General features: G+C 49.0%; 1 protein-coding gene across 2 annotated transcripts; it reads left to right on the plus strand.

The window, feature by feature from the left end:
- The first annotated feature begins 11,225 nt into the window (after positions 1-11,225).
- On the plus strand, positions 11,226-25,378 carry Tchp (trichoplein keratin filament binding). Of its 2 annotated transcripts, none has more exons than XM_027416010.1 (13): positions 11,226-11,370; positions 12,003-12,196; positions 12,542-12,752; positions 14,464-14,520; positions 16,714-16,782; positions 17,974-18,147; positions 18,867-18,979; positions 19,131-19,197; positions 20,313-20,485; positions 21,268-21,349; positions 22,826-23,011; positions 23,559-23,702; positions 24,544-25,378. In XM_027416010.1, the coding sequence occupies exons 2-13, from the start codon at positions 12,003-12,005 to the stop codon at positions 24,574-24,576; spliced, it is 1,503 nt and encodes a 500-aa protein (XP_027271811.1). In that variant the 5' UTR covers positions 11,226-11,370; the 3' UTR covers positions 24,577-25,378. The 2 variants fall into 2 exon arrangements, with proteins under 2 accessions (XP_027271811.1, XP_027271812.1); XM_027416011.2 differs by having other exon boundaries at positions 11,353-11,370; positions 11,968-12,196.
- The last annotated feature ends 1,395 nt before the right edge of the window (positions 25,379-26,773 follow it).

Raw genomic sequence — 26,773 nt, forward strand, 5'->3', positions numbered from 1 at the left:
TCGCGAGGGCAGTGAGAAATGACTCGTGCCAGAAAAGCATATGCTAAACTTTGTTAAATTATCTTAATTGACCCTTTTGGGGGGCAGATGACAAGAGAGATTGATCTAATAGACAGCCATGACCCCTGGGAACCAGGAAGTCACTGGCTGGGAGAGATAGAACCATTATTATCTCTTGCTCACATAGACTATAACATTGCCACATCAAGTTAGATCTTCTATGGATAGAAGCCCAAACCACCAACATCAGCTTGTTCCCACCCCACCCAGCCTCACTGCCTCAGGCTTCCCAAGATACAATCTTACTAAAGCTACAACAGCCTGCCTACAGCTCCACCTCTCCCAGAACCCCACCTAGCTTTCAGACACCTCCAACAATTCCACAGAGAGATAACAGCCTGCGTGGGACATGTGGCTTCAGATGATAACCTGGTTTCTCAACCTGCTCATCCCAGCCAAGCAAGTCACTCTAAAGCTGCGTGTGACTCAAGAAAGCTGATCTTTAAGATGACTTGATGACCTGGGGCAGGTCTTCCATATGGGTTTGTGGTGTCTTGAGAGTTCATCCCTCCTTCCCTCCTTCCATCTTCCTATCCATCCATCCCTCTCTCCCTCCATCCATCTGGCCATCTGGCCATTCACCTACTCATCCATCCAACTCATTTGAAAGTGTTTGCTCTCCTGTTGACTCTTGTCTTCCCACAGCTCTCAAGGGTGAAGTCTAGCAAAGGGGTGCCATGGACTGTGTGGGGTGTGCTGAGCCATCAAGAGTTAAGGGTCACACAATCCATCTAAAGGACACTATTTTGCTGTCCACCCCACCAGCTGTTGTCCTTAGGGTGTTCATTTTTCACATGCCACAAAACAAGTCGAAAACTTGGGTTTGGGGGTGTTTGGTTGGTTGGTTGGTTAGTTTAAAAAATCACTTTTCACATATTGGCTATTTAAAAATTACATAAACCGCATAAAAATATTGTCTGCCTTTTCTTTCTCCACACCTTCCTTCTTTTCTCCTTTTCTTTTCCTTTTCCACTTATTTATTTATTTACAGGGAAACCTTTAATAGAGAAACCTTGGCTGTTCTGGAATTCACTTGTCCAGGTTGGTCTCAAACTCACAGTAGCTTTCTCTGCCTCTTGAGTGCTGGGATTAAAGGCACGTACTACCACCACCTGACTTATTTTTTATTTTTCTTGAGACAAGTATTACTATATAACCAAGGCTGGCCTAGCATCAACTATGTAGTCCATGCTGGTTTCAAACTCCAGGAAAATCTTGCCTCTCAGCCCCTCAAGTACCCGACAGTTAAAAAATAAATAAAAAAGAAACACAATCTTAAATTCTTAAAAATGTTGCAAGCCCCATGCAAATGACTTGTCACTGCAATTATATTAAACACTTTAATGCTCATTTTCTCCAAACAGAGGCATTCTGCAGAACCGTGGCTCACCCCTGAGCAGGGAAACATGCCATTCAGCAGGTACAATCTGTCTTTTGTGTCTAGGGCCCCAGTCCAGTATCATGTGTCCCATGCTCTGTAGTTGTCCTGCCTGTTGGTGTCTATCAGTCTGGAACATTCCTCAGTCTTTCCCGGACTCCCATGACTGGCACCGTTGAAAAGGACAAGCAGATTCTTCCATTTAGATACCATTTTCTGTGTCTCACAGCATAGCAGCAGCATGCTGAGTTCCCTCGGGACACAGATGACACGGTGACACATGCGATTTCAGTGGTCCTATATTGAAGTTGTTGAGTTTTGTTTGTTTGGGTTTGGTTTGGTTTTTTTGAGACAGAATGTCTCTATGTAAGAGCCCTGGCTGCCCTGAACTCCTCTGTAGACCAGGTTAGCCTCAAACTCACAGAGATCCACCTGCCTCTGCCTCCCCAGAGCTGGGATTAAAGGCGTGCACCACGACTGCCCAGCTTGTTTTATTTTTTAACAGGGTCTCATATGTAGATCAGGTTGACCTCAAACCCACAGATAGCTGCCTGTTTATGCTTTCTGAGTGTCGAGATTACAGGTGTGCATCACCGTAGTGGGATCAGACTTTAATTTCATCTACTTGTAAGGCAAGGCCCCTTCCACTTTGTTCCACTATAATTCAGTTTCTTTCTTTAAAAAATAGCAAATACCCCGTACTTTGTGCTCTTGCTGCAGTTCATAATCGAGGTGACAATCCACTACTGCCATGATCTGACTGTCCCAGGTGTTGTTTGTGACAGCCCCTTCAAGCTGGCCTCTGTGTCTGCTCAACACATCCCCACTATGTAGTAAGTACTTCCTCACTCACTTGCACAAACTATTCCAGGCTTACTATTTTGTCCCTCCTTGGTCCTGAGATTAGCCCTCTCTCCAGAGCCCCTCCCGCCCCCCCATTCCCTTCAGTGGTGTGTCCTAGTCAGAAGCCGAGATCAGTATTGCTGGGAGCCACTGAGATGACACTGTTTCTGGATCCTCTCAGAGGAGTTTTGAACACACGTCGGCATCTGGAGATGCAGCCTCTGTGGGCATCTGTCTGAATGTAAGCTTGGGGCTTTGGCTCTGGTAGATCTAGTCCCAGCCGAAGTTCAAGGGGCTTTTTCTTGCCTCTGCCCTTACCGAAGGTGCACCTAGCCCCTTTTTCAGTGTTATTGTTCTGTTGATTTGAGCAAGGTCCCCTTATTGCTACAGCCCCAAATCCAAGATACCTGTCATGTCTGCAGTTCCAAGAGAAGCCCATTTCCTTTCCATGGACCCCAGTTTTCATGCTGGGCCACTTCCACCCATACAGACACCCTTCCTATTCCATTTAGTCTCTGAGACTCCTCTTGAGCAACAGGTACCGTTTCCTTCACCACTGTCCCTTGTTCATAATGAAACAATCCCAGCACTTGGGAGGCAGAGGCAGGTGTATCTCTGTTGAGTCTGAGGCCATTCTGGTCTATAGAGTGAGTTCCAGGATAGTCAGGGCTCTTAAACATAGAAACACTGCTTTGAAAAACCAAAGACAACCCAAACAAACAAACCTCCCAGGGAGGCCCCTTCATTTTGGACTACTGGGCCACACCATACTTGGAGCAGTTGGTGAAACTGGCTGGACCGGTATCAGTAATTTGAGGGACTGGTACTGATTCAGAGAGGGTGTTCACCTGAAGTTTCTTCATTTTCCTGAACCATCCCCACCCTCTGTTAACAGCACCTTCCCAAGCTGAATCATCAAGGCCTGCCCTACCCAGTGGCATTTAAGTTCACAACCATTGTGACATTTCATCTGAGGAACAGCCTTTAGTGCAGGATTGCTACAATAATAATGGCATGGTGACAGTCAAGATGATGGTTGTCATGGTGATGACAGCTAGTATGTATTGAACACTTGCTACATACACAACCCAACACCATATTTACTCCAAACTAGCTGTGTGGTCTTGGAAAAGTCACTGCGTTTCCTACAGATGCTGTAACAAATGTCTTGGTGACTGAAAACTGAAGTTAGTTAACTCACAGTTCTGGCAGCCAGACATCCAAGATCAATATCACAGGGCCAAAATCAAGGTGTATCTGCACTGCTCCAGACTCTACCTCCATCTGCACCTGTCCCCTCTGGTGTGTGCATGAAGTCTCCCTTCATACTCTCTTATAAGGACATTTGTGATGGGGCATTAATCAGCTTCCTGTCACCTCAACAGAACACCTCTGATAATTACTTTATAAAGAGAAAGAGTGGTGGCTGGAGGGACGACTCAGAGGTTAAGGGCACTGGCTGCTCTTGCAGAGGACCCAGACTCAATTCCCAGCATCCACATGGCTGCTCACAACTGTCTGTAACTCCGGCTCCAGGGGATCTGATGCCCTCTTCTGGCTTCCTGAGCACCAAGCATGAACATGGTTCAATACAGACATGCAGGCAAAAACGCTCATGCACATAAAATAAAAATAAGTCTAAAAAGAAAATAAAAGGTTTTTTTTTTTTTTTTTTTTAGCCCTCAGTTTTGGATGTCTTTACCCCTGAGCAGTTGCTCTAATGGACCCTACCTTTCTTAGACTGCTTTTGTCAGGCATCTTGTCATCTAATGACAAAAGTAACTCAGATCTTTTCTAGAGATGAGGCAGCATTTAGATGTCTCGAGGGTTAGGAACTGGCCGACAACCCACCACACTTCTCTTCTGTAGACCCGGTAGTCTTACCTATCACAAGAGGTAATAGGTAAGTAATGGCCTCAGTGCAGGGTTGATGTGAGGACTCGTGGGAAGCTGGCTGTTGGCACACAGTCAGGAAAAGCTGCCATGAATGTCACAGTTATTAAAAACTGATTTCGTGAGTTATTTCTTTTTCTTTTTTCTTTTTTTCTTTTCGAGACAGGGTTTCTCTGTGTAGCTTTGGAGCCTATCCTGGCACTCACTCTGGAGACCAGGCTGGCCTTGAACTCACAGCGATCCACCTGGCTCTGCCTCCTGAGTGCTGGGATTAAAGGCAAGCGCCACTAACACCCGGCTCATGAGTTATTTCTACCCAGACTGGATACTGTAGGCGAGTCAATCCTGGTGATCATGCCTCTCCCGTTGCCAGGTTTTCCGAAGGATTAAGTGTATCAAAGCGGCCTTCTTGTGCCAACTCCCCTTACTGTTAACAGCCTCCGTGCCAACTGCTGTGCTGTTCCACAGGGCTGTCTGCCACCTCTCTCTGACAAGTGCCAAGGTGACACACGCCAACAGGACTGCTTGCTGCTATCCTGGGAAGCAAGGCAACACATAGAAGCCAAATATTTGAAAGCTTTTTCAGCTCCTGGCATTTTGGTCATTTAAACAGCAGAGTGGTGTGTGTGTGTGTGTGTGTGTGTGTGTGTGTGTGTGTGTGTGTACATGTGGTATTTGAGCCAGCATATTACTATGTAGCCCTGTCTGTCCAGGAATTCACTCTATAGACTAGGATGGTCTCAAAGTCACTGATCTATCTGACTCTGCCTCCCAAGTGCTGGGATTAAATGTGTGCATTTTTTATGATTTACATATTTTTATTTTATGTGTATGAGTGTTTGCCTGCATGTATGTCTGTATACTGTGTGTGTGTGTGTGTGTGTGTGTGTGTGTGTGACTTGTCTGGTGTACCATGGCAGTGTCACCATACACACAATTTTGGGGTGTCCTTCTGGAGGACAGCCTAAGCCCCTAAAGCCCAAGCTTTGTCACTTTGAAGAGGGACTTGTCAAAATGGCAGATGCCCCATGACTCTCATATGACCTGTGTTCTGTTTATTCTGACCAATAAACTCTGTCACTCGGCTCCACCGAAGTAGGGCATAAGCTCCACTTAGCTGGCCAGGTGGGGGCGGGGAGACAGTGCAGTTCTCATTAAAGGCCCCAGAAGCCGGGCATGATGGTATAGGTCTGTAATCCCAGCACTTGAGAACCAGAGACAGGATGGTCATAAGTACAAGGTTAGCCCCAGTGATAAAAACAAACAAAAATCAACCACACACACACACACACACACACACACACACACACACACACACACACAATGCCATTCTGGATGTACATGTTCAATCAGTGAGTGGGGAAAGAGGATGACAGAGAGAGACAGGGACAGAAACAGAGTGACCTGGGAGTCAGTACCCTCACTTCAGCTAGGGTAGAACTAGGCCAGCTTTCCCAAAGGCTTTCTAAATGGTGGTGTAGGGCAAGCTGGTGTAAGGCTCAAGGGATTATGCTGTGACTGAGAGGAAGTCATCGAGGCATATCTGTGCAGTCCAGGCAGGACACCAGTCATTGGGAGGAGTCCATCAGCCTGGGTCTCCATGCCCCATTGGAAAGAGGTCAGGCAGCTGTGTAAGGCAGACAGCTGTTGGACCACCTTGAAGAGCTGGGGAAGGTAGACAGCTGGAACCCATCTCAGGGCAAAGATACGTTACATTTGTTTAGGCTGCCTTTGTTTAATTATATAAAGATGTGTTGCATCTGCTTCACCTTGCCTGCCTAAGAAGCCTTATTGGTCTAACAAAAAGCTGAACGGCCTATAACTAGGCAAAGAAAGTATAGGCAGGGCTGGCAGGTAAAAAGAATAAATAGGAGGAAAAATCTAGAATGAGAGAAGGGAAGAAAGCAGAGAATGAGGAGAGAGAGAGAGAGAGACCCTGGGCCAAGCAGGCAGCTGCCAGCCACCAGGCATGAGAAGCAGTGAAAGTAAGATATAAGAAGGAAAAAAAAAGTAAAAAGCCTCAAGGCAAACGGTAAAAAAGAGAAACAGGTTAATTTAAGTTAAAAAAAAAAAGGTAGCCAGAACCTAAAATAGACTGAACATTCAAAACTAATAAGTTTCTGTGTCATGATTTGGGAGCTGCTGGTGGCCCAAAAGAAAAAGTCTGGTACATGCGGAAGTCCATATACTCACCACGATGCCAAGACTACAACAAATGACCTCTCACACAGCTCCCCAGGTGGTGTAATGGTGTCAGTCAAGAACTTTGTGAATGAGTTTAAGACCACGAAGCCACAGCCTTAGAGATATTTGAGAGGTGAAGCTCACATAGAAGCATTTGCCTGTCTTCCATCATTAAAAATAAAACAATCACACCTTGAGTAATTCTGTTCTAGGAAAGTCTGTCCATGAGAATGCTTCCTGGTAACTGAAAAGGACTTAAGCAGGAAATGGCTATTTTTTGGGGGGGGTTCCAAGATAGGGTTTCTCTGTGGTTTTGGAGGCTGTCCTGGAACTCACTCTGTAGACCAGGCTGGCCTCGAACTCACAGAGATCCACCTGCCTCTGCCTCCCGAGTGCTGGGATTAAAGGTGTGCACCACTACTGCTTGGCTAGGAAATGTATTTTTCAATCTTCTAAAAAAGGGTCTCAAAGCCAGATGTGACTTACACTCACCATCCCAGAAGGCCGAGACAGGAGGATTGTTCTGCGTTTAAGACCCAAATTGGCTATACAGTGAGTTCCAAGCCATTCTGAGCTGGAGCGAGACCTTATTTTTAAAAAAAATAATAATGGGCCAGGCAGAAATGGCTCAGTAGGTAAAATGCTTACTGTACAAGCCTGAGGACCCAGGTTCAGGTTCCCGGGCCTACGTAAAAGCTGAGTGTGGTGGCACACATCTGTAACCCCAATAGGTGGGTCCTGGAGTCTCTCTAGCCCAACAGTCTTTTCAAAATGAGCTCCAGCTCCAGTGAGAGCTCTTATCTCAGACACGGACATAGATGTCTTCTGTCCTCCATGTGCATATGCATGGGAGAGAGTACCTACATAGACATGCATATATCACACTAACACAGAAACACATGGCACCATACATACATCACACACAGGACCTCTGGAAGAACAGTCAGTGCTCCTAACTGCTGAGCCATCTCTCCAGCCCTCTAATAATTCTTTTAAAGGACCTAAGCTATGTGGTCAGGCTTTTGGGTTGAGTTTACTGCATTTGATATGGTCATCAGGAACTGAATTCTCCCTTCATTCTACTCTGGTAAAGGCGGTGCTGGGTGTTTTGCTGGTGACCTGACAACTATAGCGGTACTATGAGTGTGAGATAACAACTCAGTGTCACCATCTCCCCAGCAGATGTCCCCACTTGCCACTGAATGGAACTGTTCTTCAAGCCCACGCCCATCCCTGTCATTCACAAGGAGTGGAGGTGTGCCATAGCTGGTTTGGAGGAATCAGGATGTATATCAACCAGAGGGCACAGCTGGAGCAGGGAAACTGAGAGAAGAAAAACAGTCCTTGGAACAAAGTCAGTCCCCAGCTTCTGGCGTTAGCAGGTGCTATGCAATAAACTAACAATCATCACACACCTCATGCTGGCTATGCATGTCTCTGGCAATGTGTAAAGAAAGCTATTAGTAAATCAGTACCATTTTATCCACAGTTTATATGCAGCAAACCTCAGCTTAGCACCAAGACATTCTTGGGAGTCCACAGAGGCTCCTTTCCCTGCAACAAGTTGGCTTCTAAAGATGATACAGGCAGCAAAAACTGCTAGTGACATTCCATTAGACAAATGTATTCCAGCAGACGGAAGCGGTTGGGCTGCCTGAAGGTTCTGGAATGGAATTCCACATGTAGCTTCTTGTACACACAAAGCAGGCTGTCAGAACAAGTTTTGATGAGCTTACCAGATGCTGGGGCATCTTGGCCACATTCTGAAGTAGGCCATTGAGGGCAGGCTTCTCTGTTGGGGTTTCTGTCTGCAGGAGTGCCTCTTATGTGGGGAGGGTTGTGTGTGACAGGGCTGTGACATGCAGCAAGTCCATGTGTGTTGGGGGGAGTATTGTCTTTCCTGCCAGTTTTTTCAGGTAGCTGGAGGGAGAGCAAGGGGCCACAGACAAGTGAAAACATCCACACAACCCAGGGACCATCACTAAAAGTCAAGTTCTATGCGAACAGGATAGAGGCCTCCAGAGGTATGTGCCCCCTGATGCCAAGAACTGGTGACCAGGTGGTCAAAGGGACTTAGCAGACACGGCTAAAGTAAAAACCTTGAGATAGGCAGGGTGGCTCACATTACCTCGGCGGCGGCGGCGGCCACATAAACAGAGCTGAGATGTCTCCAGAGTTGTGCTCAGAGGGAGCCTGACCACTGAGGAGGAACTGCAGGCGTTCGTTCCCCCCACTCCAAGCTTCCGGCGAGGATCCCAGCCCTGCTCAGGGCCTGACCCTAACCCGCATCAACCACGGTGAACTTCCATCTCATAGAGCACAGAACATGCCAGTAGTGGGAGAGAGGCTGGGTGGGGTGGTGTGGCCTCCACTTCATTGGAGATACGGCATGGGAGATGGCAGGGGTGCAGGCCATCCATGGGGATCTTCATTTATGGAGGAGGCATTCCACGAGTAAATATCTCACAACTGAAGGAAGGCAGAAGAATGCTTTCTTTGTACTGGTGGGATGGACCTCGACCTCTGACCCTATACCCTCTAGTTAGCCTCACTTTAGTTTCTTAAGGTTGCTCCTAGGGGACCCCAGGGTCAGCCCAGGATTGACATACCTAGTATGCTGCAGGTTTGAACCTGGTCGTAGAGGCCCAGGAACACTCCATGGCTTCCATGAGAAATAGAGGAACAAAGGAATGGAGGAGTGGAGGGGGCAGGGTGAAAAAAAATATTTATACCACTCAGTCTATCCTATAAGCTGTTTACAAAGGTACAGCTTTTATTACAAAAAGGGATTTTTCTCTAACTAGAGGCAAACTTTTAACTGCTGAGATACTAAACAGACGACAGCCCTCAAATGCTCAGAGATCTAGAAATATGGCATTTAAAATGTTTTGTTAAAAAGCTTTTTATAACAGAGAGATAGGCCAGCTGCTAGCCCCACCCCATTTCCTCCGAGAAGACTGATGGGCACTGAAGAAGCTTCATCTCGAGTCAGTGACAACGCTGGTCACTGAGCAACCCTGCCCTTCACCTCAACTACTACAAAGTATTCCAGATCGTGGACAAGAGGACAAGGGAATTGACTTTCCCGCGTTGCTTGGGCCAATGATAGGCGAGTCTTCCCAAAGTCTGTAATCCACAGGTCACATGCTATCAGCAAGAAGGCAGACGTCCTACAGCCCACTACTATGGGTGGAGGACCTTGGGGGTTGCTGTCTATGCAGCATCTGGCAAGTCTCTGTTATACTTTAATCATTGATTCAGGTAAAATCTTATCCTTCTCAAGAACTCTGATGCTTTTGACGACTGGCAGTCTTGCCAGCTTAAAGCAAAACAGATTCCAGGAACAGGTATTTTAGGGTTTATCTATGTGAAGATAGAAAAGTGTAAAAGAATGAAATATGTTCCTGATTTCTCTATTTCTCATGCTACTGTTCATAGTAAAGTTCAACAATACCACTATAGGAACATAACTACAAGGTCAAGATTAAGATGCTTTTCATGGTCCCCCCAAAAAAATCTGTCTATTTTTAAATGGTAATACTTTCAGCCAAGTTGCTTCTAACATGAATATGCTTCTAACATGTCTAATACTTATGTTTCCACAAACTCTAAGGATTCTTGTAAGTTCCAGGGAGCCGAATCAGATCCAAACAGGTCAGATTCACTTCATGTAATATTCAACCTTTCCCCGGTCCCAAATTCCCTTCATTCATCTTGGGACTCCTCAGGAACCCCTCCCTCATCTTACAATCTTCCCCTCAAGTGACAGGATCTAAGAAAAAATTTTTTTCTAAACTTAACCTTGTCCTCTGCTCTGTCAACATCTTGCCAGGTCTAAGAGGCATCAGGGAGTTCCATACAGCCTGGACTTCAATGAAACAACCAGCTTCCCCAGGACGTGGCAGCACCCCAACCTTCTCGGGTCCCCCAAAGATGGTCAACGCCCCCCACATCAGCAGGAAGCAGTCTTGAGAATTCGACGCCCTTATTCCTTAACCTGCCATGTCTAACACCCCACCTTTTTAAAATAATAAGTAGAGGTGGGAATGAAAGGTTCAGGCATTATGCTGGCCTGCTCCTGTTACCTGGTGGAACAGGCAGTACCCTGGTCAGCCCAAGATTCCATGGGAACTAAGTCTGCACGCAGATACAGAGGACCCCTTTAAAAGGACAGGTCCCTGCCCATTTATGCTCTCTGTTTCCTCTCTGTTTCCCCACTCTGCTTTGTCTCTGCTTTCTCTCTACTCTGTCTCCCACCTATGCTCTCTCTCTGTCTCTCTATGGTGACCGACCATGGCAGTCAGCCATTACCCTGTTCCTCTTCTCTTAGTCTCCCTACTCTGCCGGGCCTTATAATAAACTTATAGTCTTATGTCTCATGTCTCAGCATTCTGGGTGCTGGGTGCTGGGGATTGTGAGTTCAGAGCTTTGCACTTGCTAAGCACACACAATCGCGGAGTTCCCCAGCCCTGCTTTTTTAAAAATGGAATAGTTAATGCATAAATACGTGCAATCATGTGAGTTACAGTTATTAAAACCTCTGTACCCACCAGTAATCCAAGACATCAGTAGGAATTTACCAAAGACTTGTAATTACCCAGACCAGCTGTTACTGGCCTCTGCTGCCTACCGGGCAACACCCAGGGAGCACTGAAAATCATTTCTTTTTCCCTCGGGGCGTCTCCCTGGATGATTTTGATGTGCCCTATTTGAGAAACATGGGCTTAATTCTCCTCTCTCCTATTCCCTTGGTTTTCACCCCCACCCCGGGGACCGCCACCCTGACTCTGGGTCATGACTCACTCTGGCACCTAGCGACACTTGCTGTCGATTTTCCTCCTACCGCGAGGGGGCGCCAGAACAACAACTTCCCTTCTTTTTCCTGGTGAGCGGCTGCGTCGTGCAGGAGGTACTTTGGCCTTCGCGGCCTCCGTCGTCCCGCGGGCTGCCGGGCAACCGAAGGGGAAACGGCTGGCGTCGCTGCCGCTGGCGCCACAGAACTCTCGGATCTGGTGAGCGCGTGCTCGGGCTTAGGCCGGAGCCTCTTCTTGGAGAACTTGGGGTGCAGGGAAACACAAGTCAGAGGCTAGGCTGGGCCGAGACGTCCGCTGTCTTCGCTGGTCGGAGGTCTCCGGACACCGGATGGGGTGCATGTCCGGTGCTCGCACACACTGATAACTAAGTCATCGCCTTTAGTTACTTTTGTTGCTCTGGGGACAGGGCTTCCTGTTTTGCCCAGATTGGCTTTGAACTCCTGGACTCAAGTGATCTCGTCCTGCTTCGGCCTCCAAAGTCCTTGGGGCTGCTGGGGCCTGCCGCGGAGCCCTGCTTGCCCCTGTCATTTTATGCCTTTCCCGGCCTTGTCAGGAAGATGTCTGTGTCGGTAACGTCCCTGATAATGGCTGGCTCGCTGCCGGGCACAGTCCAGGTTCATTTAATTTGATAATTTGCAGCCTCAGTGGCACATCATTTAAAACGTGCGGGCCTGGGCCTCGTTGTAAAGTTTTGGGTGGCAATGTGGATCCTAAAGCTGTTATAAAGGTGCAGCCAAAGGGCGAGCGCCCTCGTAAAAGACAGGAGACCATCCAAGTAAGTTCCTGAGTTTGCAGCTGGCTTCGATTCTGCCCGCTGATGTCCCCTTCAGATGGCGCTCCCCACGCTGCCCTCTTATTGGCTCACCCGGAGACCCCTGGACAAGAAGGTAGCACGCCAACGCCAGCAAGAGCAGGAGGCCCAGCTTCGCCAGCAGTGGGAGCAGAACAGCCGTTATTTCAAGACTACGGACATCCACAGCTCCAAACTGGCCGAATGGAGTTCCAAGACCTCCTACCAAAGGAGGCAAGTATCAATGTCCTGCCTGCTGATTCCTACCATTAGCTGCTGGGGGCATGTGGCCTCAGGGCCTAAGTACTGTGGCTTGTGACAGCATGAGTAATCTATATGGTGATGCTATTCTAGCTGGAAATGGGGTGGTGTGTGTGTGTGTGTGTGTGTGTGTGTGTGTGTGTGTGTGTGTGTGTGTGTAGAATAACCAGTGAAATAACATGCATTTTGAAAGATAAAATCTATCAGTCATCTTTTCTGTAGGTGTTTGTGTTTAAATACCCGCCCCCCAACATATATAGAAATGCATATGAAACTGTGGCCTGGGTGTGGCTGATTCTCAGTGGGCTCCTTACCTAGCATGAACGCCTACCATCGTGAGAAGATGAAGGAGGAGAAGAGGATGAGTCTGGAAGCCCGCCGTGAGAGACTCAGGCAGCTTGTGCTGGAGGAGCAGGACCTGCTGGCCGCTGAGCTGGAAGAGCTGAGGTTGAATGTGAACCTGCAGGAACGAAAAATCAGGGAACAGCACAAGGATCTGAAGTCAGCCCGAGAAGAACGAAGGAAACTGGTAACCAGCCTAGACCCAAACAAGGTTGCAGAGTGGGAGTGTCTGAAGGCTGAACTGACCGTTGCATCTGTGGGGTTATTCTTGGGTGCCTTGGTCAGATGAGTTGGCCAGATGATTCTAAGAGTCCATGGGGAAAGCACTTTATTTATTTAGGGAGAAAAAGTCTATTTTAGCTCTTGGCTTTAGATGGTCTCAAGCCATTAGAAGTAGGGTTTGGTTTATAACATTCAATGACATGCCGGGGGGGGGGGGCTGCTTCCTCGAGCTAATTCCTCACCACTAAAGGCACCCAGGCTCCTCTGAATAGTGCCACCAGCTGGGGAGCAATTATTTTTGCTGTTGGTTTTTTGTTGCTGTTTTGAACGTGTCTCACCATGTAGTCCTGGTTTGCCTGGAACTTTCTTTGTAGACCAGCCTGACCTCAAAGTCACAGAGACCTGGCTGCCTCTGACTTCCTCATGCTGGGATGAAAGGTGAATAACGTGCCTGGCTGAGGGCAAGCATTTAAAATGTGAGCCTGTGATCAGAACCAGATATGGTAGAATGTTAAGGATTTGCCGGAGGTGGGGAGGACAGCTATGTTTTTTTCTGAGACAGGGTTTCTCTGTGAAGCTGTGGTGATGTATCATTTATGTTTAATAAAGATTGCCTGAAGTATCAGAAAGCAAAGCCAGACCACTATTTAGCTGTAGAAGCCAAGCAGTGGTGGTACACACCTTTGATCCCAGGACTCAGGAGATAGGCAAGTTGATCTCTCTGAGTTCAAGGCCACCCTGGCCTACATAAGAGTGAAGAGTAACAGAGCTCTCATGCCTTAGATCCCAGCACTTGAGATCACATGTCTTTAATCCCAGCCCTAGAGAGGTTTATAAAAGACAGGAGCCCAGTGTCTCAGGCTGAATTCTGAGGTTTATTCTCCAGCCACGCTGAGGAGAGGCAGCAGTCTGAGGCTTGGTGAAGAGTTCCTGGAGACAGGACAGCCCTTTCAACCTGAGGTAGAGCTAAGAGCTAATGACTGGCTTTGCTTTCTCTACCTACGACACTTTTTATTAAATCATAAATAATGTATCACCACCACATGTAGCCCTGGCTGTCCTGGAACCCGCTGTGTAGACCAGGCTGGCCTCAAACTCAAAGATCCACCTGCCTCTGCCTCCCAAATGCTGGGATTAAAGGTGTGTGATGGCTAACATCTGGTTTTCTTTCTGTAAGAATGGAGTTAATACTGGCCACAGAACAGGGTGAATGAGTTTGCCAGCAAGAGTGAGGGCCGACAAAAAGCCAGGGCCCACTCTTAAGTGTCTTTACAGGGAGTGTTTGATATGTGGTAGCTCCCTTCTCTGCCTTACAAATCACTACAAGTGATTCCTCCTTCCTGTGCTCAGTTCTGTGGTTCCACAAAGGTCTGGGAACACTGTATTTTATCTTCAAGTGGCTATGGTAACTAGCCTCAGTCTGTGTGTTTCAACTTGCTATGGACTTGGAAACTCCTAGAAGGAAGCCAGCCATAGCATCAGATTTTAGCTAGCTCTTGGTCCATTCTGCTCAGATATCCTGTCCCCAGACTTGTGTGTAAGGAAAGCAGACTTGAGTGACAGATGTGTTGACATTGCTGAATGGAGGTCATGACCTCAGCTGACTTCTATTGGCTTTGTCTAGGTGAATGGATTTGAACATCGATGTATGGTGTTCTTCTGTGTTTTCTCCATAGATTGCTGAACAGCTTTTATATGACCACTGGAAGAAAAACAATCCTAGACTTCGTGAGGTGAGAATTAAGAGCCTTCCATTGCTTTGCCTGGGTAGGTGACATGGTGTTTTCAGATCGTGTTTGAATCTGGATTCATGTTGGGCTGATTCAGGGGAACAAAAGATGATCAGGCAGAGAGAGGCCTGGTCGGACAGGACTGCACAGTGTCAGTGAGCTCTGCTGCACAGACTGCCACCGGGGATGTGTTCTTGGCCCCGGAGCTCTTCCTACAGGTTGCAGAAATCTGGACAGGTGGGCTCAGGACATCTCTAAGAGCAGTTTCTGTGGAGGAGGAGTATACAACAATGCTGGCTTTAGTTCTGTAGTGCGGAGTGAAGAAAGGACATTCTGGATGGAGGTGCCTGGAAGAACTGGCCTGTGGTGTAAGAACAAAGCCAGGAAGCTGTGAAAGGCCAGGTGGGACCCGGGTGCCTAACAGAGGGACTGGGGTGCCCGACAGTGGGACCTGTGTGCCTGATGGTAGGGAGTCCTAAGGTGGTAAAGCTGGTGAAATAGATGGGCTAGACCTTGAGCAGCACTTCCTGGCCTTCAGAGGCCCTGGACCACTTCAGTAGTGTGTGGAGGTCACAGATGCATCCTGGGGCACTCTTTTTGACAGCATTGTTGGCATGAACTGGGCCTGGGGGTGGTGCTGCTCTTGGGGCTCCTGAGGTGAATGCTCAGACTGGGGTGGAAGGGACACCTGGGGACAGAGGGAAAACGTCTTCCTCAACATCACTGAACAAAGACTGGCTGGAGGGGATTAAGCCTGTTATGATAATGTTTATTTACTTCAGTGTTTGTACAAGTTTGGTTCTGTCACTTTATGTCTAAAAATTTCCAGGTGACATGGGCTCAGCAGGTAAAGGTGTTTGCTACCAAACCTGGTGACCCGAGTTTTATCCCAGTACCAACAGGGTGGAAGGAGAGAATCAACCAACTCCCACAAGTTGTCCTCTGGCCTACAGACACACATACACATATTCACACTAAATAAACAAATGTAAATACTAAAATAAGAAAGTTGGGTGGGGTGGTTCACTTTTTTTATCATTTTTTTAAAACACTTTTTTTTTTTTTTTTTTTTTTTAAGATTTATTTAATGTAATGTATGCAGTATTCTGTCTGCATGTATTCCTGCAGGCCAGAAGAGGGCACCAGATCTCATTACAGATGGTTGTGAAACACCATGTGGTTGCTGGGAATTGAATTCAGAACCTCTGGAAGACCAGCCAGTGCTCTTAACTACTAGGGGATGGTATCTCTCCAACCCCCCCCCCCTTTTTTTTTTTAAGTCATTTTGGTTTCTTGAGAATAGGATCTTACTTTTGTAGCCCTGGCTGGCCTGGAACTCATTATGTAGACCAAGCTGTCCTTTGAACTCACAGAGAGAGATCCACCTACTTCAGTTTCCTAAATGCTAGGATTAAAGGCATGCACTACCATCCCCTAGGCTGTGGGTCACTTCTTTAATCTCAGCACTGGGGAGGCAGAGGCAGGCTGGTCTCTGACTTCAAGGCTACTACTGTGTAAAGGAAGTTTTGGTGAGCCACGCTCAGGGCTGGCTCTGCTTTTCCTGGGCTCTCCTTTCCAATTGCAGTTCCTTTTCTGAATTTGCTGGGAAATGTGTCCTGCTCACCCAGGGCTCCAGGAGTGTGCTAACTGGGCTTAGAAGCAGCAAGTCTTTGGTTTCCTACCTGCTAAGTGTTCAGATTGGTTTTGTTGTCATTGATTTTATGGATTATTGTGTGTATGAGGGGCACAAGAGTGCCATGGTGATTGTGTGGAGGTCAGAGGACAACTTTTGAGAGTCAGAATTTCTCTCCTTCCACCTTGCTGAGGTAGTGTTTGTCTTGTTTCTGCCGCTTAGCTGAGCATGCCAAGCTAGCTGGCTCTTGATTTTCTGGGCTTCTAGGCAGGTCTCTTGTTCCTGTCTCCCATCTTACCACAGAGCTGTTAGGATCACACGAATGCACCACATCCTGCTTTTTTCATAGGTGGCTCCAGAGACTGAACTCAGGTTTGCAAGCTGTGCTCTTACACCTTGAGTGTGTCTCGGGCCCTCTCTTACTGTTCTCATTGGGGTCACCTTGCACTCGAAGTACACAAAGAGCGTCCTGGTCAGGTTCCAGCAGATGGCACAGACAGCAGGTCACCTCCATCTCACACAAGCCCACAGGAAAACGAATATTCTCTCTCTCTGATCCTCAGCTTGAGTTGGACCTTCACAAGAAGCACGTGATAAATTCTTGGGCAACACAGAGAGAAGAAAAAAAACAGGTGTGTGACATGCAACAGCACATGCTGTGTGTGGCCCCTCCCCACCTCTCACTGTGTCTTGTTTCTATGCTCTTGGCCTGATGAGCAGCAGGTGCCTGCCCTGCTGCTTGCTGCGTGTGCAGCCTGCATGTTTGCTCTGGGTGTGCCTACATGCATATTCGTGCATGTGTCTGTGTGCAGGAATGTGTGTGCATGTGTGGGGGTATGTGCATGTGTATGTACATGTTGTCTGTGTGTATGCCGGTGTGTGTGTGTGTGTGTGTGTGTGTGTGTGTGTGTGTGTGTGTGTGTGTGTACAGGTGTGTACAAGTGTGTACAAGTGTGTACAAGTGTGTACAAGTGTGTGCATCTGGACAACTTCTGGTGATGCTCCTCAGGAGCCAGCCACTTTTTCCTGAGATAGGATCTCTTAGTGGTCTGTAGCTTTCCCACGTAGACTACTGGGGACCTATGAGACTCATTAGCTTCCACTTCCCGGGAATGAGACTATAAGCATGTGCCACTTTTAAAAATACTTTTTAAAAAGTTATTTGTCTGTGTATGGGAGTTTTGCCTCCTGTGTCTGTCTACTTCAAGCATGTCTGGTACCTGTGGAGGCCAGAACAGGATGTCAGGTCCTCTGGATCTGGAATTATGGGCAGCTGTGAGCTGTCATGTGGGTGTTTGGAATTGAACCCAGGTCCTCTCGAAGAACAGCCACAGTGGTCTTAACTGTGGAGCCATCTCTCCAGTGCCCAGTTTTTACTTACTTTTTTTATGTTTGAGTGTGTGTCATACATGTGCTGGTGTATGAGAGGCCAGAAGAGGACATCAGACAGCTGGGAGGTAGAGTGGCAGGTGACTGTGGGATGCCTGAGGTGGGTGCTGGGAACTGAGCTCTGGTCTTCCTCTGGAAGAGCAGAGGAGCCCGTAACCACTGAGCCATCTCTCTGGCCACAGTGTCATAAACCTATGTCACAGGCATGCAATCCTGGCTTATCTATTGCAGCACCTTAGGGTGAGTCCATAATGTATACGCATCACTTCGCTTCTAAGTTCTTTGTGTTATTGTAGAGGGGGAAGAAGCCTGATGTCCTGAGTCCCAGGGTCACTGCTGGAGAGGTGGGGTCCCGGCTGAGCCGGCTGGCTGAGCCTGGCAGCAGGGAGCTGAGTCTCTGCTGACTATATGCTGATAGTGCCACCCTCTGTTAGCAAGAAGCCAGCGAGGAGCAGGAGAAAAAGCGGTTTGAAAATGAGTATGAAGCTGCCCGCAGGGAAGCGATGGAACGGATGAGAGCAGAGGAGGAGAGGAGGCAGCTGGAGGACAAGCTTCAGGCTGAAGCCCTGCGCCAGCAGATGGAGGAGCTGAAGCAGAAGGAGATGGAGGTGAAGGGCCTTCCTAGCCTGAGGCAGCCACTCTGCTACAGCCTGTTGGTGGCAAATGCACACATTTACAAGCCGTTCCAAGACGGCAGCAGGGCTGGGGGTTCTGTGGATGGACCCCCTTCACAGCACTGGGTGCCCCCTCAGGTGTACACTCCTTTGCAGTTCCGCTGTGACCCTCCATGGTGTACTCAGACTTTGGGGCATTAATGGTCTAGAGACACACCTGTCCACTTGGATCGGGGGCTTTCCAATGGGACATGCTCTAGCACACAGTGTTCCCCTCGTAGCAGGTTCTGGGTCTAGGAACGTGAGCCATGAGGGATTTTGGTTTAGGAGGCTGTCCTTGAACACTGATTTCCTGAGAGGACTGAGCCTTCAGTTGAGATGGAGGAAGGCCTCATCCCTCTGGTCTCTGACCGTTTGCCTCCCCCAGCCCCCTTGTTTTAATAACTAGAAATTGAGTGCTCATCACTAATTCTAGATGCTAGAGACAGAGTCTGAGGAAACAGAAGTTAAGTCAGAATGTTTGGGCCCACATGGAAAGGCTCTCGGGCTGGGCCATTCTTGTAGGAAGTTTTGTTGAGGTGGGACTCGGAATTCCATGGAGGGGACCACAGAGGAGGCCAGGTCATGCTCATGTAGTGCCTGCCAGAGATGGAGATAGCACAGGAGGACAGTCTGGCTGCCCATCTTACTTGGGTTTACCGTTGTAACCATAGGCAACCAAGCTGAAGAAGGAACAGGAGAACCTGATGAAGCAGTGCTGGGAGCTGGAGAGGCTGGAGGAAGAGAGAAGGCAGATGGCAACCCTCCGGCGCAAGGCGGAGCTGGGGTGTGTGGGAAGCCTGGGCTCTTCCCAGAGGGTGGGCTTCTTGCCTTCTCAGACTTCCATAGGGTCTCCCCAGAACCAAAGTGGGTGTGGCCTGTATGGAGCAGTTGTTAATTGGCCATGCGGACTGAAGCTGCTTGATTCCCATCTTTAGGCGCTTCTTGAGACATCAGTACAATGCCCAGCTCACCAGGCGGACCCAGCAGGTCCAGGAGGAGCTGGTGAGTGAACCGATGCCCCGCAGTCCTTTCATCCTTTGGAAACAGCATCCTCAGGAGAATTGCAGCACACATGGGAGTAGAGAGAAGCTAGTAGATGGTACAGAGGAGTTGAAGACTTTGCAAGCATGGGGCCACATTTGACAGTGCTGTCAATGCTGTTCCACACCTGAACTGTGAGGGCTCGGGCAGCTCCTTGTAGACTGCCTTAGGTATTCTCAGTTGAGAAGCACTGGAGGTGACCCAGATGCTAATGACTCAACTGATCATTTCACAGTGTGGGCACCTGCAACAGAGCACCTGATTCTGTCTCAGTGAGGCGCCAAGTGAGGCCCTCCTCATGTTCTTCCCCATCTCCAGAGATGGCTGCTTCGGTGCATGCCCTCCTGGCTTGTTTATACACACTGTGGAAAGGCGAGTACCCTCCTGTGTTCACTTCCCGTTGCCTTGCTCAGCACATTTGTTTTCAGTGTGGCAGGCAAGTGGACACTAGTTGGGCTTCTTATTGGTAGCTGCTGCTTGGTATTCCTGTCACGAGCTTTAAGGAGCTTGTGAGTGAGCACACTCAGGTTTCCTGATGCTTTGCCTCCTTTGTTAGACTGTTGCCTCTGGTGTCACTGTTCTGCCCCCACCCTTGGAGTCCCCTCACCTTTTTGTTGTAGTGAGTGTTCAGTTATGTAGATATAGATAATAGGTCACTTCCTCTCAGTGGGCATTTGGTGATTTCGCGTTTTCCCCATTTACAGTAAAGCTGCGGTTATCAGTTAGGACATGCATCTATGTTCATGCACTGCTGTAATCTCTTTAAAGAACTGAGGCTAAATAGTGCTCCCAAACATGTCATACACATCCAGGGACATGTGCCTGTGGGGACACAGGGGGCGGGAGGGGTCACTTCAGTAGGAAGCTTCTGGGCCAGTGAGGTGTACCAGAAGTAGTCCTAGGTGGTTAATGCAGCAATCCAGCCCTTCCCTTTTGTCCTGAGAATATACCTCAGGCCCTGCATGGTTGCATGTGTGGGACATGGGACATGCAGACGGGGCTGTGCAGGGAGGTGTGCTCCTCTGTCTGTCTCTTCACTTGGCCCCACCACCCATGGGACACACTTCCTCCTCTAGGAGGCAGACGGGCGAATCCTGCAGGCACTCCTGGAGAAGGAAGACGAGCTGCAGCGTGTCCAGCTGGCCAGGCGGGAGCAGGCACTGGCCGATGCAGCCTGGATGAAACAGGTCATTGAGGAGCAGCTGCAGCTGGAGAAAGCTCGGGAGGCAGAGCTGCAGCTACTGCTGAGGTGAGGAGGCAGCCACTGGCCTCTACTCTGGTTCTGTGAGATGCTCTCAGGTCACTGGGTGGGCCACTTGTTCTGAAACATCTGCTTGTAATTCATCATCCCCAGGGAACATGTCTGCTAGTATCTTGGGGTAGTGACCTAACGTTAGTCAAGGTGGAAATGAGTATGTTCAGGGTAATAATGTGTTCATCTGAAGTCTTAAAATCATGTGGGGAGATTGCTTCCATTGTAGAAATGTTTAATGTCTCTAAGCTCTGTAAAAGTCAGCCTGTATCCTAATGTGCTCCTAAGGACAGTCCCACCATGTTGCCTTGGCTGGTCTCCACCCCTTGAACTCCTAGGGGCCCAGGGGCTGGGACTGCTGGCCTATGTGCCCAACTTTGGGGGGCCTTAAAGTCCAACTCACAGCTGAAACAGCCAAATAACAGGCAATACACATTGGTATCCAGACACTGTTCAGCCAATGAGCAGGTTGCTGGCTGCTGCCAGGTTAGCTAGCAGCCATGCTGGGAGTGTGCTGATCAGGATTGGGCACAGGTAGTGCCCTCTCCCCTCCGTCTCTGATTTATTTACCTCCGTGCTAAGTGGCTGTGGTATTTTTTTTTTTTTTAATATAAGAAGATTTAACTAAAATACTACAGAACCATTGTCCTTAGGTGTCACTTTGGGAAACTGTGTGGAACTGCTTGCCTAAAGCTTGGCAGTTGTGTGTGCTCTGTCTGCCATCCATTCCCTGCCTTTGATGGTGTAGAGCCTCTGTTGTTCCTTTTGTGTCTGTCCAGGGAGGAGGCCAAGGAGATGTGGGAAAAGAGAGAAGCAGAGTGGGCTCGAGAGCAAAGTGCTCGGGACAGACTGATGAGTGAGGTAATTCCAGCTGCAAGGGGCTTGGATGGCCATTGGTCCATGGGGATGTGGGTAACCCTGACTAAATCTTCCCTGGTTATCTTAAGTAGCATTTAAGTGACTGTGTAAGTAAAACAAACTTACTAAAAAGAATTCAGACTTACAGAAAAAACAAGCAGAAGTCCTCAGATCCCTCTGGTCCACGGCTGCTTACTGCTCTTCTGTCTGCTGTGGCTCAGTGCATGGCTTAGCTGCATGCGGTTTTTCCCCACTGTGCTGTTTGAATTGGAGCGTTCTCACTAGTACATCTCTCAGCATCCTACCAGTGAACACCAGATGGCTGACTGCACCTGCGGTTTGCCCTTCCTCCCTCCTCAAGTGGATATTCTGTGAGGCGCCTGCAGGGCACCTCATCAGGAGTATGTGTTCCCTGGGGCCAGCAACCAGTAGTAGACCTGAGTGTGATCGGGGCAGGGGACCTGGTTGGGAAGTCCTTGTCACCCCTGCACTGAAAGAGGTGCTGAAGTGGCTGGATGATGAGTTCTGTTTGGAGATCAGCCCTGGTTGGTCGGTTGGTCGGTTGGTTGGTTGGTTGGTTGGTTGGTTGGGGCTCACCTTTGTGTAATAGCCTACGACTTTCCATCTCCCTCACATCAGTTTCCCTCTGGTTATGGCCACACTACATGTTCCCCTCCTGACAGTGCAGGTGTTGGGCATGTCTTGGTTCCTGGGATGCGGTTGGGACATCTCATTGCTCTGGGTCAAGGTCAGGTTCCAAACAATAGCAGGTGTCTGCTACTTGGAGCCCTAGAGGATGGTGTGACTGCATCCCCTTGTCTGTGGCTTGCTGCTGGTGGGCTGAGTCTTCCTGTATTTCTCTGAAGCTCCTCTGTGCCTGTATAGAGGACTCCCCAGTGTTCCCCCATAACACTGCTGTGTCCTGTAGGCTGCTGCCTTAGTTAGGGTTTCTATTGCTGTGATAGAACACGTGACCTAAAGCAGCCTGGACAGGAAGGGGTTATTGAGGCTTAAAACTCTCAGGTCACATCCATCACTGAGGAAGGTCAGGGCAAGAACCTGGAGGCAGGAGCTGATGCAGATACCATAGAGGGGAGCTGCTTACTGGTTTGTTCCCCATGATTGGCTTAGCCTGCTTTCCTACATAACTTAGGGCCATTTGCCCAGGGCTGGGCCCTTCCATATCAATCATACTGAGGACAATTCACCACTGACTTGCCTATAGGCAACCTTATGGAGACATTTTCTCAACTGATATTACTTCCCAGGTGACTCTAGCTTGTGCCGAGTTGGAAAGGAACAAAACTAACCAGGGCAGTTGGGATGGCTGGGAAAGAGCAGGGCCCACACTGGGCCTAGGGCCCAGGTCTGCTGCCTGTGTGTGGGGATTAGGCTGGACTGGTACAGATTAGCTGTAGCCTGTATGAAGCTTAGACTGGGTGTCTCCCATTGAAATGCAAACCTTTTCCCCTGTGCCAGGTTCTGGCGGGGAGGCAGCAGCAGATACGAGAAAAGATGGAGCAGAACTGGCGGGCGCAAGAGGAGACCCTAAAACACAGGGAGAAACTCCTCCAGAGTCTGGAGGAGGCAAGGCAGTCAGCTCAGCGTGCAAAGGAGGAGCGTGAAGAGCTGAAGTCAGCCAGGAAGCAGGAGCTGGAAGCCCAGGTGGGCACCAGGGGCAAGGGCAGCCTCTACAGGTCAGGACCCTGGAGGCAGCAGGCCCTGCAAGGCTCTCAGGACACTGCAGAGCAGAGCTCGGAGTTCCGTGACTTGGCCGGCTTTGCTCACATCCAGATCCCTTTTGGTTTCTGTGTTAGCCCTGACATTTGCCTGTGAGGCTGAATATGGGTTTGTGTACTTGTGTGCAGTGTCCAAGGAGGCCCAAAGAAGGCACTGCATCTCTGGGAGCTAATTCACAGGCAGGCGAGAGCCACTCACTCACCTGCGGTTGCTGGGAACTGAACTCGGCTCCTCCATAAGAGCAGTTTGCCCTCGTAACTGCTGAGCCACGTCTCCATGGCACAGGCTCCATCTTGGTTCCCTTTTTTTCTACCCCATTGTTCTGCAAACCCATGGCTGCATCCAGAGCTTTTGCAAGGGCCACAGCACTGTCTCCATAGCCTCAAGTTCCCATCCTGGCACTGGCACTTGCCATCTGCCTGGGCTCTGCCCCATGGGCCTTGTCTCTGGTGACTTTGTTGTTGGTGTTCAGGTTGCAGAGCGCCAGCTCCAGGCTTGGGAAGCAGCCCAGCAGGTGGAGGAGGAAGAGGAGGAACTCAAGCGGGCAGAACAGCACTCCGATGCTCTGCTGCAGCAGGAGGCCAAGATCATGGCTGAGGAGGGCTACCGGCCCAAGGTAGGCACTTGCCAGGTGACTGGCCACAATGGCCCCATCCTGGGCTCTCTTGTCCCTCCCTTGTGTCTGTCTTTTCCGGCTGCTTATAGCCTCAGTGCAAAGGTCATTCCTTGACTGGACCTCAAATGGTCCAAGTGGTTTTGCTGGTTCCTGCTGCTTCAGTCTTTGCAAAGATGGAGGGCCTGACTGCTGATCTTGTACCTGTTGTACCCTGTTGTACAAAGTATGATCTAGCAGAATGATGGCCATGTTGGTGATGACGGGATCAGGTCCCAACTGCCAGGTGACAGAGAGACCTACTTAACCTGCCTCCCCCTTCCCTTGACTTTTATCTCTTTCTGTGCATCTTTATGTGTTGCTCTTGAGTGACTTGTGTGAGCCCTGAGCAGGGCACCATGGAGGCTGCCATGCCTGTTGTGAGGGACCTGCTGACTAGACTCTCTGGAGTGGATGGAGAGACTCGGCTACCTGGTCCCTGGCATTCTGAGGGGTGTGGGCTGCAGAGAGAGGGGCTGACTGCTTCACTGTCAGAGCGAGGAGTAGGGGTGGGTAAGACTAGCGCGCTCTTCCATTTGCTGTAGGACTTCAAAGTCCGACCAGGCAGAGGGCTCCAGGCACAGGGAACAGCATTTCCAAAGTCTCCTGAGCATGCATCAATGAGCCAGGGTCATGGCTTCATGGGGCACACTGGCAGGTCCCAGAAGGCGGGCCTCCCTTGTAGCTCAGAGTCAGGGCTTTCTCAGCTGTAAGTGAAAACTCACCCGTGTGCTTCTAATAGAGGGAGGTCAGCTCCCAGAGTTCCAGACTGCTGACCTGATAAATTGTATGCTTTCTTTCTCAGCCCTACGGACACGTCAAAATGGCCTGGGACTGACAACGAGCACAGAGAAGCATGCCAACTTGATAGACAGCTCCAGACATTTGTACAGTGCTTGGTTCTGGCCACAGCTCAGGGTGTTGCTGGGGAGTTCGACCATGCCTGTTCAGGCACATCATGGTCCAGCTAGATGTCAAGACGCCATAGGTGTGCAGTGCCCAGTAATAGCCCTCTCCTGCCTTCCTCACTCAGACAGGTCTTACAGACAGACTCATGTTTACAGTGCTGTCCAGAGGTCTAAATAGATTTTAGAGCTGCTGCAAGTTGTATTCCCAGGACAGGATATGTAGGTTCCCGTTCTCACCTGTACATGTCAGCTCTAGATGGGACCACGAGCCTGGGGGAGGAGGGAGCATTCCAGGTTTTAAAGTTGCCATTTAGTAAGTTATTCTGTTGAAGGCAGACTTGTAAGTCTTTGTGTAGTTGTTTCAGGTTATTAGCTGCATAGCCCCAAAAGGTCATGTGTGTATTCTGGAAAAGCCTGGCAGACTGGGCATTTATTGTACTTTCTGGAAAGTGGGCAATGAAGAAGCTCCGTCTTCTGGAAGTGTTGTGAGGATTCTCATGGGGGCTGGGGTGTAGCTCTGTGGAATGCTTCCCTGGCAGCCTATGGTCCTCATTCCAGCCAGCACCCCCAAGAAGAAAAGAATCCCATATAGCATCAGAACACATGCCACCCCTGAAGAGTCCTCAAGTCACCTGGTGGGTTAGCCTGATAAAGGCATTTGTTTAACCCTGTGAAGCTGTGTTACTTTGCCTGTCTAAAACACCTGATGGTCTAATAAAGAGCTGAATAGTCTATAGCCTGAAAAAGGATAGGCAGGGCGGCATGCAGAAAGAATAAATAGGAAGAGAAATCTGGGGAGAAAGAAGAGCAGGAACAAGGAAAGGAGAGGAGGACGCCAGGGGCCAGCCACGGAGTAAGACGTAAAGGAAGGTATACAAAATAGAGAAAGATAAAAACTCAGAGGCAAAAGTTAAGAAAAGCTGGCTAGAAACAAGCCAAGCTAAGGTTGGACATTCATAAGAATAAGTCTCCATGCGTTTATTTGGGAGCTGTGTGGTGGGCCCCCAAAGAGCAAAGATTAAAAAACAAGACAAAAAACTAACTACAGTGTGTGACTGACTCACTGTGCAAACTGAACTTCCATAAGCCAACACTGTGGGTTCTACACCCCTGGGTCCTAGTACATTCTTCCATGACTGTTATTGGCATGTTATCATGTAGCACATGGCCGTTTGACTTCAAATGGTCCAAGATTTCTTCAGTAGGTTCCTCTCACAGTCATTCTGTAATAGATGGGTTGCAGCCACTATGGCCAGGAGATGGATACTACGTACAGCCTGTCGTCTGCAGCACTCTCAACCTAGTCTCTCTAGGGAAGTTTCCTGGCTGGCAGGTGTCTGATTTAGCCACAGACACACAGACAGCATTGCATGAGACAGACCATGGTATGGCAGGAAGGTGCTAAACAAAAAAAAAACAAAGAAGCGGCCGTATCATCTTTTAGCATTGAAACAGGGTTTCTCTGTGTAGCCTTGGCTGTCTTGGAACTCACTCTGTAGACCAGCTCAGAGGTACACCTGCCTCTGCCTCACCCTTGCTGGGATTAAAGGCATGCAGGGTGTGCCGCCACCGCCCAGCCACAGCCCTGTTTATGGACAGTATTTTCCTGGCATCTGGGTTCTGGGGCACCTTCAGTTCATGAAGTAAAAGTGACACTTGCAGGCCTTTTGTGATGCTTTGAAAAACACCGGGTCTTGCAGTTCTCCATGACCTGGCCTGGGTTCAGTCATCTGGAGTCTGACGTCACTGTCTTTATTTGAGGAAGGGGGACTTCACTTTTATGATCATGAGGACAATGTCATGTGCTTTTCTGAACACTAGCTACAGCTCCTTTGTTGTCATCCACATAGCTGATCGTACAGATGCACTGTCCTTTCTTTACTCATTTTTCTATTTCTTAAGTTCTTTGCATGACCCCAGATGACCTCCACATCTGCAGCCTCCAGAGTGCTGGAGGGCACCAGGCTGCCTGTGCACTGCCCTATAGTGTACCACATCTGCAGCTCCCTTGTGTTCCTTTCCCTAAATACCCAGTCCCATTTGTGTTCCCCAGTCATGGGAATGGCAGCAAACTTCCAAGCCAAGTTCTAGAGACTAGTCATGCCTGGGTAGGCTAAAAAGTTTCTT

This window comes from Cricetulus griseus, chromosome 4, assembly GCF_003668045.3.
Source record: "Cricetulus griseus strain 17A/GY chromosome 4, alternate assembly CriGri-PICRH-1.0, whole genome shotgun sequence".
Classification (NCBI taxonomy): Eukaryota; Metazoa; Chordata; class Mammalia; order Rodentia; family Cricetidae; genus Cricetulus; species Cricetulus griseus.